We start from the raw sequence: 16,531 nt of genomic DNA, 5'->3' as shown, positions 1-16,531 counted from the left end.
TGCTGGGCATGGGTTCCGAAGCCCGAGGCTAGCCAACTCAAGTTCGGCTTAGTAATCATCAATAGTCTTCGCGTCTCCCTTCGGCACTCCTCGTTCCATCTCCTCATCATCCTCCATCCGTGACATCATCACCCGATTCACATCTGCAGCACGTCTTTGTCGCGTCTTTGCGCATCCATACACTACGAATGCCGTCATGATGAAAGCTGTCCCGAAGCCTTGCCGTCGCGCTTCACCTGAGTGCATCTTATCGCTTGCTCGCTTCTGAACAATTGTCTTCGTGGACCTCGGAACAGTTGCTTCTTGAACCGCCATCGCTATTATTTCGCTCAATTTAGTCGATTTGCATCTTACTTGAGCTGTGCACATATGCCAGCAACTATCCTCGTCCTGGTCTGGAAACATCGTTGCGATGGCGGCCCGCGCCTGTCAGTAACATTTACTCAATACGCCACATTGTCCATATTGCTCTGGTGACGGTCCTATCAGTAAGTTCTGTGGTTGTTGTTTTGCTTCCTGGGTGGAACGACAAACACTAGGAGGCTATGATATGTGGTATGATTGTCATCAAGCTACATGATCCTAAAGGTAATCGACATTGACGCTATTTCTGGTCCATCACTGGCAATTGTCACGCTTGCTTGCTATCACAGGGGTTATAAGGAAGGGCAGAGACATATGTATAGAGAAAGCGACGGCTCCCTTCCCTGGTTATCATCCATAATTCGCTACTGTCTCTGGCCTTTGTCACTACGACCAAAGTGGGTGGCGAGTGCGTACAATCTAGCGTTAATGTGGAGAGAAAGAGAGCGGGGCAGAAGGCAATTCCGTTAGAGGCCGTTGTCACGAGACGTTTACGCCTGCACAGTCAGTGCGCCGTTTCCGAAAGAACTGGGCGACCAATCAGCCAAGGGGTGTACGTGTATATCTCACCTTTCTAGTTTTGAACCCGAAGCGTTTAGGACATAATCAACCCCGCATCGATATCACGGCCAGCAGTTGATCTCTAAAACGATTCTGCATAAGACGTCAAGTCTTGATACAATGGGTAGATACGCCAGAATCAAGTTGCAGACCAATGTCGCCGTCACTTGGCTCATCGAAACTGCTTTCGAGCACGGTGAGTATTGATTTCCCCTTCCGCCACTACCTACGTAACGTACTCTCTAACACGACTTTATTGTAGGCAGCAATGTGCAAGTCGGTGGCGATACCAACTCCAGAGCTTCAGCCGCGGCGACGCCCACGAGCACTTCGATCAAGACAGGCCGGTTGAAGGGAAAAGCGCGCAAAGAAGCAAAGAAGAAGGAGCAACTGCAAAGTCAATCACCCGCGCCTAAGATCAAGGCCTCGAAAACAATCTACAAAGTGTCAACTGAGGAGATTCTTCGCCAAGCCCGCTATCTGGAGAACCTTGACCAGGAACTCGTCATGTCTAAGCCTGCATGGGACGCCTTCAAAGAAGCTGTGCGAGGCCGTACAGAGTACGCCACCAAATTCGCTAACAAACAACCGGACCATGAAGGTAACGCCGGTCACGTATACTTTCTCGACACACTTCGACAGGTAGTCGACATGATTGGAAAGGTTGTTCGAGTCCAGGAAACCTCGCTGGATAATTCGGAAAGACGACAAGACACGGGTCTGACCTTGCATAATTTGTTTGACGTCCTCCGGGACGTTGAGCTGACCGATGATGTACAAGGAACAGCCAACCTGGCTACATCTCCCGACAAAGGTTTAGCTTACGGAGCGGCTGCAGCTGTACCATCAGCTCGTTATGAGCCGGCCATCGACTCCGACGAGGAATCACGGTTGCGTTGGCTCTGTTTCAAGGACGACGCTGATTCAATTACATCATGGGTAATCAAGCTATGGAAGCAGTACTTTGACCAGTCTGAGGAAGATGTAAGCTTAGAGACTACATCTCTCCTATCAGATCTAGCGCTCGATCTGTTGTATAAGATCGAAGACGACATGGAGCATAACACCGACAAAGTAAACGAAGCCATGTTCAAGGAGCTAGCCTCACTCTACAATTGGAGTTCGACCGCCCTTGCCCTCTTCGATTTCCGCGTCGCTGCATATGAAGGTAGAGGATACCCGGCTGTAGTAAAGCTGGTACACAAGAGACAACCCCAACTGAATCTCGATCCGTACAAGGATTTTATCCTATTTGACGCTAAATTTGTACGCTATCTTACAGAGCTACAGCTGGAGATGGTTAGTCATGACAGACTAATTGAGGGCCCAAACTGACTGTTCTCAGACACTACGTTTTGATAGTTGGGAGCAAAATGGACCACCGCCCAACGCCAAACGTTGCCTCAGTAATGCAAGTCTCGACCTCGTATCCCGCACACTCGCTCTTCCAAGTCGCAAAAACCAGGAAGCCATTGCCGCAAGCCTTCTAGAAGGGATATGGGGTCTACACAGTCCGAACGTGCATGAGCCTTTTCACCGCGTCGCCCGGCTTGCGAACGTCATATCGGATCAGTCCGACCACTGTCGTTCCGATGGTATATCGTTTCCGGAACGTTCCCAAGACAAGATACATGAGTTTAACACCTTGCTCTCGTGGACCATTGAGTGGCCTGGCCATATCCAGCGATATATGATTTTTCGAGCGATCGACTCCAATCACCCTGCCGCAGCCCTCTCTGGATTCCATCGCAACATCTGGAAGTATCTCGATCTCAGTGTTGCCAGGAAAGAACAACTTATCAGGTCATGCGTATCAATTCCCGACCTCGCTGGGACGGCCGAGGCGCGTCTACAATTTGGCGAGGAACATATTATACCATCGGAAGACCAAGACTTCCTGCGCAAAAACAATCCCCTTACACCGGCAAAGCTAGCTCTCAACTTGCAGTTCCTACGGGCTGAGATTGGTTTCGATTTCGCGAACGATGATCGCAGCTTGTTCCTCATGTGCCATTTGTATAACGCACTTCGGCAACTAGGCTATCTTGAAGTTCCGTGGAAAACGCTCGACTCACTTATCGACATGCACATCAAGACCATATTCCTTGGTGCACTTCCTACAGAAAGCGCAAAGCAAATGAGCAACCGCGTTCTCATCGCGCTCGGATGCGCGCCAGAACTTGTTCGAGCTCGCAACACTGGGAAAGGTCGGGAGGCAACTTTCAAGAACCTGGCGGTATTGCGAGAGAAGAGGTCTGGCGCCCTGTGCTTCCCACCCAGCATGGCTATCGTTGCAGATCATTTGCATGATCGTGAGCCTCTACGCCGCACATTGACGCGTCTCGATGCTGAGATGATCGCGAAACACTCTAGAGAGAGTAAAAACTCTCGCATCAAATCATTCCTCGACGAAGAGAACCCTACCACCTTTCTCGAGCGTCTTCGCAACCATGTCTCAGACTTCCCACGGTACCTTGCGCTCGACTGTGTTGAGCTGACACGCATTTGTGGCGGTCTTCTTAGGAGATTTAGGTCAGATGAGATGAAGGTACTCATGAAGCACGCAGAATTGGACGCAGCACACCAGCAATATGTCGCGTTGCTAATCATTCAAGAGCTCGACATGGAAGAGTATATGACACGACCAGGTATGCCTGTACGGAAAGTCGCGCACGCGATAGAAGCCGCGGCTATACTGAAGGAGTACATTGAAGGTGGCGAGGATGTTCGAGCAGCGGTCAAAGACTACGTGCAGCGCAGGTAGTTCTGCTCCGCGACGATGACTCTCATACCGTAAATGTGTACGCGTAATCTCAGAGACATACCCGCCTAGTACCCAGTTCCAGAACCAAATCATTGGCCTTCTCTCTTTCCACAGCTCATGATCCTCTAGCAGTTTTCGTCAAGCTTGTCATAGATTACCTCACGCGCACGAAGCACGCCTGTCACCATACATATACAGTATTTCCCAATGAAGCCTTATTTCATCTCAGTAACCAGTTGTAGATTTCCCTTAGGCATGCTACATTAAAAGGTTACCACTTCGCCAGCTCGATCTATCCTCCAGGGCTCAGTCCGAGCTAGAGAGTGAGCTATACCCAATGCGGTAAAGTCACTCGGGGGTCCGCACACTCCTTGAGCGCGTCGCAGCGTCCTCAATCTTTCTTCTCCACAACTTCGATGGCGCTCAGGCTTGAAAACAAGAAGTTCGGTTTCCTTCTAACTATGCACTGTCACTTCTCTATCAATCTGGACGAGAATGTGTAAACGTCTTTCAATGCCCGCGGAATCAGCATACGTCCGAATGATGTCACATCGGACGCATTAACCGACGCGGAGGATAGCGCATCAGCACATCATCATGCCATTCGCCCTGTGCTGGCTGAAGGATGTGGGATTGTGCATTTGCTGCTATTATCGTTGCAGCCGGGGACTAAGCACTGCACACCCAAAACAACTCGCACGACCTTGAGCTCGCGGTCCACTGGAATATCGACAACGACCAGCATTTAGGTTTCTATTACATGTTCTGAACACCGAAAATTTTAGTACTGTCGCATCACCTATCGAGTCAGGTATTCTTTCTCTACGTTGGATACCAGCACTCGTCATGTCGTCGACACGCGCCAATGAGCACAACAGCGGGAAACGAAACAGTAACGCATCACAGCTGCCAGTATGGCGCCGAAGACTACGTCGCATAAAGTTACCGATACTCCCAGTTCACAATCAGGAGGGCAATAGAGATCTCGAAGTCACCACAAGCAAAGGCCACCTCTATTTTCTCGACCAGTTTCACGACAAGGTACCTCTACGCATTCGCAACCGATTTATTGCAATGATCTCTGAGTTCGTGGGAACATTTTTCTTCATGCTCATCGGACTAGGCGGCAACTCGGCCGTCATCAACAACATAGCGGCTGCTGCACAATTCAATGGAGGCGATGCTTCAGCAGATCCTGCTAAGATTCTGCTCATTGCTACGGTCTGGGGCGTGGCTGTCACGGTCAATGCCTGGACCTTTTTCAGGATCAGCGGTGGGCTTTTTAACCCTGCTGTGACTATGGCTTTGGTGCTCATCCGCGCCGTACCACCACTTGATGGTCTCCTCGACGTCTTTAGCCAGCTCGCAGCATCTATCCTAGCAAGCGCCATCGCTTATGGACTCCTACCTGAAGGTGCTCTGGCAGCCACTGAGCTGGGAGAGAACACCACAGTCACACAGGGACTGTTTATCGAAATGTTCATTACCGCCCAGGTAGTCGTGTCCATATTCATGTTGGCGACGGAAAAGCACAAGGCTACATTCATCGCGCCCGTCGGTATCGGTTTGGCAGTGTTTGCGTGCGTTCTCATGTAAGTCTTCCCTGTTTGCTCCGCAGCTATCTGTAGTCAGCACTGCACTACTAGGGCAAGTTACTCATGAACTATAGGGCTTCAACCTACACTGGCGCAGCAATCAATCCAGCTCGCTCTTTCGCGGTCTGTGTGGTACAGGGAAGCTTTCCTCACTACCATTGGATCTATTAGGTTGGTCTGGGGCTGGGTGCGTTGTTAGCGACTGCTTTCTACTAGTTGATACGCAAGCTAGAGTACTGGACGGTAAACCCCAACGTCGACAACTACGAGACAAAGGTCGGCGAGACTATTCGAGACGTCGCGAGCAGAGTAGCAGACATATCAAATGTTCTAGGCACGAGGTTAAACGATCCAACGAGAATGCTAGATAGACTGTGATTGTTTAACAGATCTACTGAAATCTAATCTGTTCAACACACAAAGCAGACCTAGTTGATTTGTGTCTCTTCTGGTCTTTGCATAGAGTACATACAGGCCATCCGGTGCTTCTATACAAATACGCATAACTCATTTGTGCAACGATGTAGCTATATTGAAAGCGTCTACAAATCTCAAGAAAGCATTGCGATATTAATACGGCCGTAGTGATCAGGTTCATTTGCAATAGAACGGTAGCTTTAGTTGTCAGTCCGGTCCTAACTCCAAGAAAGAAACAATGCGGACGTGATAAGGTCGGACCTGCTTGATGCACGGGCCATTCGGACCCGTTGGTACTGTAGCGTGCCCGAAGCCTGGTAAACCCCAATGCCATCATCATCCACCAACATGCCCAGGTATGAAGCAATCCCAATCTCTTTGACGGAATGCCAGGCTTTGCGCTCTTCACTGACCTTCCTATTCAACATTACTGCGCCGCTTGCAAAGGATGCGGGCAACACGAGGCGCCCACTGCAGACCTTGTTTATCCGAGATGCCGGTTGCTGGTGCCTCTTGGCGGGGACGCAGCGCGCCTTGGGAGGCTTAACACCTGCTCAATGCGGCAACTACGATGCGCATATCAATTAGACTGATAGATGCAGTGGAAGGTAGATAAATAGGTTCGTTGCCTGGCCTGAGCACGACAGGTGCTTTGTTGCATTCGTCTTGAGTTTCTACCCGACGTATCGTTCTTGCTTCTTGCAAGTACGTCGCCATGCGCTCTTTCGCGATCCTCGCTGCGGCGCTGCCGTTGATTCACGCCATCGACCCTCCGCGCATGCCACACCAACCTCTCGGCAATGGCACAAAGCGTCTGAGTTACAATGAGACCACCAACGCTCCTGGTTCTTTGACGCCCTCAACCCGATCTTTCACCTGGGTTGGCACCGGAGAGGATGGCGATTACATCTACACAGCCGCGTCTGGAGACTTTGTCTTCGAGAACGTCGCCACTGGCGAATCCTCAACTTTCATCTCGGCTGATCAGGTCCCGGCTGATTACTGGGACTACTTCATCTCCCCCGATGCGACCAAAGTCATGTGGGCCGTCAACTACACCAAGCAGTACCGCCACTCTTACTTCGCCGACTACCTGATCATGGATGTTGCGACTGGAGAGTCCGTATCTCTTGATCCCGAGTCCGTCGGCGATATTCAGTACGCTGAATGGAGCCCCGTTTCGTCATCTCAGGTTGCATTCGTCAAGGGCAACAACCTGTACATGTCCACCAACGGTACCATCTCCCAGATCACTGAGGATGGAGGCCCCGACTACTTCAATGCTATTCCTGATTGGGTCTACGAAGAGGAGATCTTTGGCGACCGCTACACTCTATGGTTCTCTCCCGATGGCACTAGGATTGCTTTCCTCAGCTTCAACGAGACTGGCGTTGGCACATTCAGAATCCCATACTACATTGAAGACGATGCGGAATACGTCCCCGTTTACCCCAACGAATTGGAGCTCCGCTACCCCAAGGTTGGCACCAAGAACCCCACGGTGGTCATGAACTTGCTCGATGTTGAGTCTGGTGAATACACCAACGTTCCCATTGATGCTTTCCCAGAGGACGATCTCGTCATTGGCGAAGTCGTCTGGCTTACTGAGGAGCACAGCAAGGTCATGTACCGCGCTTACAACCGTGTCCAAGACATGGAGAAGCTGGTACTTGTTGATGTTGGAGCTGGGTCATCCAAGGTCACTCGCGAGCGCGACGGTACCGATGGATGGCTAGAGAACCTGATGCAGGTTCGCTACATCGGAGCTGTTGAGACTGCAAACGCGTCTTACGGAAACGCTACCGAGTACTACATGGACCTTTCTGATATGAGCGGCTGGGCGCACATCTACCTCTTCCCCGTCAGCGGCGGAGAGCCTATTGCGCTGACATCTGGCGAATGGGAGGTTCTCAGCGTTCTCAAGGTTGACTACTCTCGCGGACTCATCTACTATACCTCCACCGAGCACCACAGTGCTGAGTCTCACATGTACTCTGTCAGCTTTTCCGGCGAGAAGACTGCCCTGGTCGACGATACCGTGACCGCTTTCTGGACCGCATCTTTCTCTTCCGGTGGCTCATACTATGTCTCTCGTTATGCCGGTCCCGACGTGCCATACCAGGAGCTCTACTCCATCAACTCCACCGAGCCAATTCGCACGATCGTCAACAACACTGCGCTTTACGAGAAGCTTCAGGGCTACGCTCTTCCCAACATCACGTACCTTGATATGGAGCATCCTTCCGGATACACCCTTGATGCCATGCTCCGTCTTCCTCCCAACTTTGACCCCAGCAAGAAGTACCCACTCATCCTCCTTCCGTACGGTGGTCCCAACGCCAAGGAGGTACAAAAGTCCTTCAACGCGCTCAACTGGAAGGCTTACATTGCATCTGATCCCGAGCTGGAGTACGTAACTCTCACCGTCGACAACCGTGGTACCGGTCGTAAGGGTCGTGCTTTCCGATCTCTCGTCACCTCTAACCTCGGTGAACTTGAGGCTGAAGACCAGATCTGGGCTGCCAAGGAGATGGCAAAGAACGAGTGGATCGACAGCGAGCACATTGGTATCTGGGGTTGGTCGTACGGCGGCTACCTCTCCTCCAAGGTCGTTGAGGTCGGTGACCCAATCATCAGCTACGCCATGATCACCGCCCCTGTCAGTGACTGGCGTTTCTACGACTCTCTCTACACCGAGCGTTACATGAAGACACCCGATATTAACCCCGAAGGCTACAACCGTAGTCGTGTCCACGACGCTACTGGCTTCAAGAACATCGCTGGTGGTGTTGTCATCCAGCACGGTACCGGTGATGATAACGTGCACTTCCAGAACTCGGCTGCGCTAGTCGACCTTCTGATGGTCAACCAGGTCACTCCTGAGAAGATGCAGAACACCTTCTTCACCGACAGCGACCACAGCATTAACTTCCACAACAACGGCAAGTTCCTGTACAAGCAGCTGAGCAAGAAGCTATACGAGGAGAAAGCTCGTAAGGGTGACAGCTTTGGCGGACATCAGTGGAGCAAGAGGGCTTTGGGACGGAAGTGGAGGGCTTGAAAGCGCTTCAAGTTCAGTCAAAAGCCATGTAATCTTTAGTTCCAACAATGCCATAATGTAATGACTATTCAGAGGTCTACCTACTCTCACTTCACATCTCATCCTGTCAAGCACCCTCTTCACTGTTTACCTCGTCTCGAACGATTATGCCTTCCACGTAGTCGTTGTCATGTCGTTTCGGAAGGATTGACTCGTCCAGATCGACAGTGCCGCATCGAGAGCGTCATGTGTTGGGGCGTCAATGTCTGCAAGGTGAATTGCCGCTTCTACAGCTGACGTGTGTGTCTAGGTAAATGACCGAATCAGCAAGGGTGACAATTAACGCTGATACATGAGACAAACGCAATCCCTGGGCGTATAGTGAAGAATCTAGCACTCGCTAGTCGTATTGCGCGCGTCTGAGACTCCAATCACTAACAAACAAACCAGCGATATAACACAACTAAGAACGATCTATCACCGCCGCTACGTCTGCTAAACGATCGAACAGACCTCTCCCGAACGAACGAAATGGCAGACCAGACTAGCCTTTCAACGACACAACGCGAAGACACGCCGAACCCCAACTCCCAGAAGTTTCAGCACATGAAGACAGTATCCAGTCTTGCGGACGGACACCGCTACGCACTGAAGTACTTTCCCGAAGAGCTACAAGCGCTGCTGAACATCGCTTCACTCAAGCTCGACGAACGTGTCCCCGGTCACTTTGGCGCGATCCTAGGATGGCAGAAAGATTCTGGAGAAAAGTCTGAGCACCCACGGGTGACGATCAAACCCTTAGAGATTCTCTGGGATCTTGAACACCACAAGATAGTACTGTCCGATCCGTTTCCTCTTAGTGGAAATACTTGGAAGATCGTTGACATTGACGATGAGGAAGCACTACCAGTATTGCGGCGCGGTTACGATCTTGTACCGCCATTCTCCACGATCCTCACGGTAATTGACCAGGAGCATTTAGTCTTGCTTGAGGTATTCTTCCGCTACAACCTCCTGGTTCAGGGCTTCGACGACGCCATTGAAGGGTTCAAGCACGATTTCTGGCTTTGCTTCGAGAAGCTTTGTCGCCATGTTGCGGAGCAAGCTTCGGCAGCCGATGCGCAAGAAAAGGAGCACGACGCGTATGAGTCTGAGAAGACTCAACCGTCCACACCCACTCAGACACAAGACGCAAAGCTTGATAGCCTCACCAGCGAAGCCGATTCTAGCGACCGCGCACACCGAGACAGCAGTACAGCGCCGGAGACCAAGGAGGAAAAGGCGGAGGCTACCGGCGACCTTATTGAAGAACAGCTCGCAAAGGCGCATAAGGAAGCAGCCGGATGGAAAAAGGCCTATGAGGGTGAGAAGAACTTCTCAGCAAAACTAAGGTTTGTGTTGCGTAAGCACGTGGCAAGGAAAGATGAGCTTAAAGCCAAGCTCACAGAGCGAGAAGGGGAAGTGGAAGAGTGGAAGGAGAAATATGAAGCCTTGTGCAAAGAGATCCGGGAGGCATAAGCTATCTTAACCGCTTACGGATGTACCTGGTCGCATAACATGGGAGGAAGAGAAGACCGGCCGGCCATGTAGTATCATCTGACGACTGGCATTGAGCATCCATGCTGGTTGCAGAGTTCATATTGATCGCACATCTCGTGATTCCGATACCAATAGCCTTGCAAACATAACAGCCAATTGAATTAAACTTCAACCCTAATTGACATTCAACTCATCGAACGACGAGTTCAACTAAGTTCCACTACTTCGATCATTCCCATCATGTGCAAACCGATGAGGCCTCCAATCGCCTCCACTGCTACTTGGCCTGCTTCTATCACCCCTACCGTATTGTCTTCCATCGCCGCCATTATCGGAGCTCTGATAACTGCCTGGACTATTCATTACAGGACTAGAACGCTCCGAGCTCCTACCCCTACCATGTCCACCTCTGCCTTCCAATCCACCTCTTCCGCGGGGACTAAAAGATCCACGGCGACTGCCGGGACTCATGTCGACAGGACTAGAAGGCTTCGAACCCCGACCGCTACCGTAGCTGTTCCTGCTGTCAGGTCTACTCCTGTTAGGGTTTGGAAAGTTCCCATGAAAGCCACCTGGACTGAAACCTGCGGAACTGGGAGATCCTGGGCCTCCACGGCTTTGCGGCCGAGAAGAGCTACCCCGTGCATTAATGTTGCAACCCGTCTCTCTGCAATGCTTAGGCCAGTCTAAATACCGCCTTCCATTGGGCAATTGGATCATCTCGACCGGGACGTCAATGTTGCAGTACCTGCAAAGGGCTGTTACAATTTCAGACGTGGGGGACGGGCCAGCTGGCAGTGACGATGCGCTGCTATGGGGAGTGGTCACGCCTGAAGCATTGTTGGCCACACTAGTATCGATAGTAGGCTGTGGTTTGGCGGCAGGAGAGTTAGGATTCTCTTGCGCTGGGGAGATGGTTGACGAGAGCGCACTTGGAAGGCTTGCCGTTCTAGCAGCAAATTTCTGGATCTCTGGATCGAACTCTTGTTCATCGTCATCTGCCCAGCTTTTTCTTGTGGCTGGGCTCCCACTGGCCTCGGCAGCTGGCGCCATGGGAAGTTTCACTACAGGACTCAAGGCTTCATCAACTTCTGCGCTTTCGCCACCGGTCGTCGGTCTCCCGTCTGGGGCTGTGGGAATTTGAGCGGCCACCTCTACCCAGCTATCATCAGGTGCAGTTCCTGACGTGTTCGATTGCTGAGGCGAGGTCGGCAACTTCGTGATATCTGGCTGCGACTCGTCTCTCTGCTCTGAAGCGTCACTAGAATTGTTGTCCTGTAGTCCTTCGCCATGCTCCTCAGCTTGATCTTCACTTTCCTTTGCCTGACTGTGCTCTTCCAACGTCGCTTCTAGATCCATCTTTTGCCTCTCCAACGACTCGACTTGGCTCGTAAGACCGTCCAGCTGCTGCCTGTTCTGCGCTTCATCTGCTTTCATCGTTTCGATATGGGCCTCGTTCTTTCCGATGTCTTTGGTGAGTACATCGTTTCTGACTTCTAAGTCAGCCCTCTTGAGACTCTCCGCCTCTAGCTTTTCTTTGAGATCATCTATAATCGTGCTCTGATCCGCTCCTGGCTGTCTCGTGCCCTCATCAAGCCCAGCGAGCCTCTCGTTTGCTTCCTTTTGCTGGTCTCGTTCATGCTCAGCTGATGACAGATCATCTCGTAGTCTGTTGACCACAGCCAAATGGTTTTCGATCTCGTATGCCATTCTTTGCTGATCACTTCGAGATGATGACAGGCTTGTCTCCAAATCACTGATCATTGAAGACAGACGGTTGTTCTCTTGTCGCATCTCATTCTGATCGCTCTGCGCAGTTAATAGCTTACTCTCCAATTCCTCGAGTTCAGACGACATTTGCGTCGTCTCGTCTCTCGCCGTAGTCCGATCGTTTTGAGCCAATGCCAGTCTTTCCTCTAGTCCCTCGATCTCGTTTTCGTAGTTTTTTATCGTTTCCTCCTGCTGCTTCATCGCGGGGTCTCCATTGGCAGCAACACGCTCCTTTTCTTGCTCAAGGATTCGTAAAGACCGTTCAGTTTGGGTGACCTGAGTTTGGAGCTCTTCATTCTGCATGAGCAGTGTCTTGTACTCATCACTCTGCTCCTCTCCATCGGACTTGGTGGCGCGCTCAAGGTCTTCCTTCAAGCTCACATTGGCCTGCTCTAGCTCGTCCTTTTGTTTGATAATCTCGCTCATCTTGCTCTCCAAATTCTTCATATGTGATTTGACCGCCACAAGCTCGTTCGCATCCGCCGAGCTTGTATCCATTGTTGGCTGCACAGTCGAGGGTCTCTTGACATCGTGAGTACCAGCGCCAATGGTTTGGAGATGATCAACATGTTGGCTGAGATCGTTAATCCGGTCGCTAATAGTATTGAATCGATCGGTGGCTCCATCTGCCTTCTCGCGAAGCTCGCCGATACTGGCGTTGATGGCGTTCAACTGCTGCGGTAACTGTTCGAAAGTAGCGAACCCCTCCTGCAAGATCCTCATCTGCGCATCGTGCCACTGCTTCTGCAATCCAATGTCACGAACACGGCGAATCCAGTGAAGAAGTAAGGCTCCGGAACCGAATGCAACAAAGACCGCTGCAAGAAAGACAACATCGTCGGGTGTAGTAGGCATCGCGCTGAGCGCACGTCGTGCAAAGGTGTATCTCTCCATGATTGTCGCTTTTGCTTCAAGACTAGTAGAGGTGAAACAGTGTGTCTTCTAAGTCCGATCATCTGCGGATGTTGAGCGAACATATCGAGTTCGCGTGAAACAAAGGCGCAGCGCAAGAGATAAAGGCGAAAGGTTCACAAAGACGCTGTCTGAACAAAGAGGTAAGGCATGCAACCATCTTGCAATTCTGAAAGAAGTCGCCGATCGCGATCGCGGGTTCCAAAGTCGTCGACCCGGGGGTCCAGTAGAAAGACCATACTCTTTACCAAATGTGAAGTGACGCACATACGCCTCAAGTAGTTTCCGGTATGTCTGACTTCTCCAGAATCTCGTCCAACAGTTCAACGAACCTAATAGCCATCTTCTTTCCGCCCGCTTCGTTCGGCTCAACCCTCGCTGTATAGTCATCGGCCAGCTTGCCATCGAGCACCTCATACAGCGCGCAAGGCACTATCTCCGTACCCTTAATCCGTATCGCTTTCGTCGCCATCTCGTATATCGCTCGAATGGCGGCTTGTAGCTGCCCCGGATATGAGTTGTATCCTAGCGCCTTGAGCTGCGCATCAGCCCAACTGGTCTGCCCTAGACCCGACTCGAGTGGGAAGTATATCATGCAGACGATGACGGCGCGAGGCTTGGCTTTGGCGGTAAGGCGAGCGATGTAGTCTTGGGTCTTGGTACCGAACATGTGCTTGAAGTACTGCAGTGCGCTTGCGGTCCCGCTCTCTAGGCTTTTGCGTTGGGTCAGCCAGGCGAGCTGTAGCATGTGTCGTATCGTGGAAGGGTTCGGGCGCAGCGCAATATCGTTGGCGCCAACGCTGACGATCAACACGTCGTTCGAACGAATATTATCGCGAATGAACTCGTCGTGCGGTAGAAGTACGTCATCTCGATCTCGAAGCATGGATTCTTCTACTGCCGTGTTGATACAAGTCGCACGATGCTCAAGCAGGCTGTTCATCCAGAACGCGACATCTGGCTTCGGAACACAAGGGTGTTTGAATGCTTCATCGTAAATGCCTGGCAGATGGGTTGGAACGATAGGACTAGTCTTGTCAACCCAGTGCTTGTTGTCGAGAGACGAATCCCCAGCCAGATATACGATTGGTTTGTCCGGCCGTTCTGCAAGCGTAATGTTGCGGAAAGTGGCTAGGTCCTCGATAGGATGGCCCTTCCACTCGAAGTAAAACCGGGCGCACTGGATCTTTTCCATCGCAACTGGGGATGAGGATGCCTTTCTTCGCGAGATGTAGGCCGTCGTCAGGGAAAATAGGCTCCAGTCGGATAACCCATGCCAGCAATACGCGACGCTGCCACTACTGCCGTCAGGTGATGTCGTCTACATATTCGGGGAGAACCGCGGAGTTTGTATTGACGCGTGTTCGCGCGGGTTTGGAAGGGAGCATCTTCGTGATGCGCGTGTGACGATGGATGATGTGGAAGCAATCGCGTCGAAGATGCGTGGGCGCGCACGGACTCCACTACCATGACATCACCGGGAACTCGATGAGCAGTTGCCCAATCGGGTGAGTTAGGGAAAGGTGTCGACCGTTCCGCGCTTTCACGGAAAGCGCGTCTTAGGCGACTTGCGCGAACTGCGCGATAAGAGTGAAATGGGCGGACTGCGCAGCGTGAGCGACCGGGGCTATTAGGGCGTCCATGTCGTCTACCATCTGCAGGACGGCGGATCGAGGAGTTTAGCATCTCATTACTCATATATTAATCACTTCAGGACAATATGTTCAAGGAATAAGAGTTAAATAATGCTCTCTACCTACTCAATCAAGGCGACTTGGTCAAGAAGACAAAGCCTATGCTACATTGCTGTGCCGAAATGTAGCCAAAAGCTGTTCCTGCATAGCAAACTGCTCGTTTTTGGCAGCGAGCTCGTCGGCCAACGTGCGATGCGCAGGATCCAAGCACTTGGCTCGATTACGGATCTGTGCTTCCAGAGCTTCAGCATGCGCCCGATACTGATGAACGGCCTTGTCTAGCTCGACAACACGCTTGGTCTTTTCTGCATGGTCCTTCTCGACATCCTCCATGAGGGCTACAAATTGGTTGGCAATCTCTTTGGGCCCTTTGATGTCGACTTTGGAAGTCGAAGACATGGCGCTTTTGACGCGCTGGAACAAAGAGTAGTTGCGCCTGTTGCTTGGTTTGATGTTGATTGTCAAGGCCACGTTGGGTAGGTCGGATGTAGCTCGCATGTTAGCAGCAGGAGTGGTCACCTTGAACGGTGGGTCGCTGAGGTTGTTAATCGACTTACCAAGATCCTCCAGTCCAGCCAGCATGTCAGGGTTGATTACTGACTTGTTTGCGACAATTGGCGTGCGTGGAGAGGACGAAACATTTTGTAGATCGGAGAGAGTCAGTGTACATTTGTTCTTTGTTTCTTGTTCCTGATCCAGAGCCTTCAGTGTGGATATGACAGACACGAGCTTCGACTCCAACTCGGTACACTCCAGCGAAAGGCTATGATTTTCTGAGGTCAAGCCTTCAACTTCCAGCTCTAGGGCACGCAGCTCGGCTTTGTTGTCTCCAGGAGCGATGGGAGTAATGCAGACATTTGTCAAAGGACCAAAGGAAAGGGATTGGGTTGCCGTGTCGTCGAGATCGATATCATGAAACTCGCTGGAAGCAAAATGCTGTTCGGCGCGTAAACTGCCAATGACTTCTTTGAGATGATTAACTTCGTTGTGGCGTCGCTCAGTCTCATCTCTCAGTTCCCGGATACATTCCAAATCTGTAGCCTGGCCATCAGTCAGATCTGCATTAGCCTTCGCAAGATGACGAAATCCTTCTGCTTCTGCTTCGGCGGCGGCCAGTAGTTCGTGAGCATCCACAAGCTGCTGGGATATAAGCTTTTGGTGCTCCACGCAGCCGTGCTCGTGATGCAAATCTGTTGGGCGGCAGTTGGCTAGGGAAGTCTGGGCTTCAGTGTACGCATGTCCAGAAGGCTTGAGGTTAGATAGTCGAGCTTCCAGTTGGTCGATCCTAGTATCCTTGGCACCGAGTTCGGTTTGTAGCTGAGCGATGACGTGCGTTGCTTCTTGGTCCTCCTTGGTACGCTTCTCCGTTGTTTTCTCACGAACAACTTCTTTTTCCATCTCGCGAAGCTTCTGCTCACTGTCTTCTCGCAATTTGGCCATCTTGACCTCGAGGGCTTTGAAGTCTCTGGACTGTTTATTGGACGCACCGGTCATGTCATAGATCTCATCTTTCTTCTTTGCTACTTCGTTCTTGTAAAATTGGAGTTCGTGAGAAACTTCGTTACGCATGTTCGTAGCCAGAGCCGAAGAACTTTCAAGTTCGGCGACTCTCGCTCTCAGTTCTGCGACTTCCAGACCTTGCTCAGAGAGCATGCTATCATGACGCGAAGCCATGGCGATTCTCTCCTCGGGGTCATTGGGGATGAAAGGCGAAGTCGGCGGTGCTGAGTCCTGGTCAGACATCTTTACACTGCTCATATCCACGCGGAGGCTTTTGGTCGGAAAGTCTAGGTCAATCCAGGGATATGCACTTTAGTCCAACAGGTATCGCATTGTAAATTCAGGCGAACACCATATCGCTTCATTGTACTCGTCA

General features: G+C 51.4%; 7 protein-coding genes across 7 annotated transcripts; 4 read left to right on the top strand and 3 right to left on the bottom strand.

Annotated features, from left to right (window-relative positions):
* Window positions 1-1,044: 1,044 nt before the first annotated feature.
* On the top strand, window positions 1,045-3,688 carry J4E79_001213 (uncharacterized protein; the record flags this gene model as incomplete). Its single annotated transcript, XM_049350123.1, has 3 exons — window positions 1,045-1,120; window positions 1,187-2,223; window positions 2,270-3,688. 3 exons carry the CDS (start codon window positions 1,045-1,047, stop codon window positions 3,686-3,688), a joined length of 2,532 nt encoding a protein of 843 aa, XP_049215282.1.
* Window positions 3,689-4,534: 846 nt separating this feature from the next.
* J4E79_001212 (uncharacterized protein) lies at window positions 4,535-5,284 on the top strand (the record flags this gene model as incomplete). The annotated part of the gene is made up of 1 exon (XM_049350122.1): window positions 4,535-5,284. One exon carries the CDS (start codon window positions 4,535-4,537, stop codon window positions 5,282-5,284), a length of 750 nt encoding a protein of 249 aa, XP_049215281.1.
* A 1,131-nt stretch (window positions 5,285-6,415) lies between these two features.
* Window positions 6,416-8,761, top strand: J4E79_001211 (uncharacterized protein; the record flags this gene model as incomplete). The annotated part of the gene is made up of 1 exon (XM_049350121.1): window positions 6,416-8,761. The coding sequence occupies one exon, from the start codon at window positions 6,416-6,418 to the stop codon at window positions 8,759-8,761; it is 2,346 nt and encodes a 781-aa protein (XP_049215280.1).
* Window positions 8,762-9,271: 510 nt separating this feature from the next.
* On the top strand, window positions 9,272-10,258 carry J4E79_001210 (uncharacterized protein; the record flags this gene model as incomplete). Its single annotated transcript, XM_049350120.1, has 1 exon — window positions 9,272-10,258. One exon carries the CDS (start codon window positions 9,272-9,274, stop codon window positions 10,256-10,258), a length of 987 nt encoding a protein of 328 aa, XP_049215279.1.
* Window positions 10,259-10,955: 697 nt separating this feature from the next.
* Window positions 10,956-12,943, bottom strand: J4E79_001209 (uncharacterized protein; the record flags this gene model as incomplete). The annotated part of the gene is made up of 2 exons (XM_049350119.1): window positions 10,956-10,965; window positions 11,028-12,943. The coding sequence occupies 2 exons, from the start codon at window positions 12,941-12,943 to the stop codon at window positions 10,956-10,958; spliced, it is 1,926 nt and encodes a 641-aa protein (XP_049215278.1).
* Window positions 12,944-13,235: 292 nt separating this feature from the next.
* On the bottom strand, window positions 13,236-14,156 carry J4E79_001208 (uncharacterized protein; the record flags this gene model as incomplete). Its single annotated transcript, XM_049350118.1, has 1 exon — window positions 13,236-14,156. The coding sequence occupies one exon, from the start codon at window positions 14,154-14,156 to the stop codon at window positions 13,236-13,238; it is 921 nt and encodes a 306-aa protein (XP_049215277.1).
* A 598-nt stretch (window positions 14,157-14,754) lies between these two features.
* On the bottom strand, window positions 14,755-16,398 carry J4E79_001207 (uncharacterized protein; the record flags this gene model as incomplete). Its single annotated transcript, XM_049350117.1, has 1 exon — window positions 14,755-16,398. The coding sequence occupies one exon, from the start codon at window positions 16,396-16,398 to the stop codon at window positions 14,755-14,757; it is 1,644 nt and encodes a 547-aa protein (XP_049215276.1).
* Between the last annotated feature and the right edge of the window lie 133 nt (window positions 16,399-16,531).

Source organism: Alternaria viburni, assembly GCF_023758015.1.
Source record: "Alternaria viburni strain BMP 2772 chromosome Unknown scaffold_2, whole genome shotgun sequence".
NCBI lineage: Eukaryota > Fungi > Ascomycota > Dothideomycetes > Pleosporales > Pleosporaceae > Alternaria > Alternaria viburni.
Note: the sequence above shows the minus strand (reverse complement) of the source record. Positions and strands in the feature narration are given on the sequence as shown.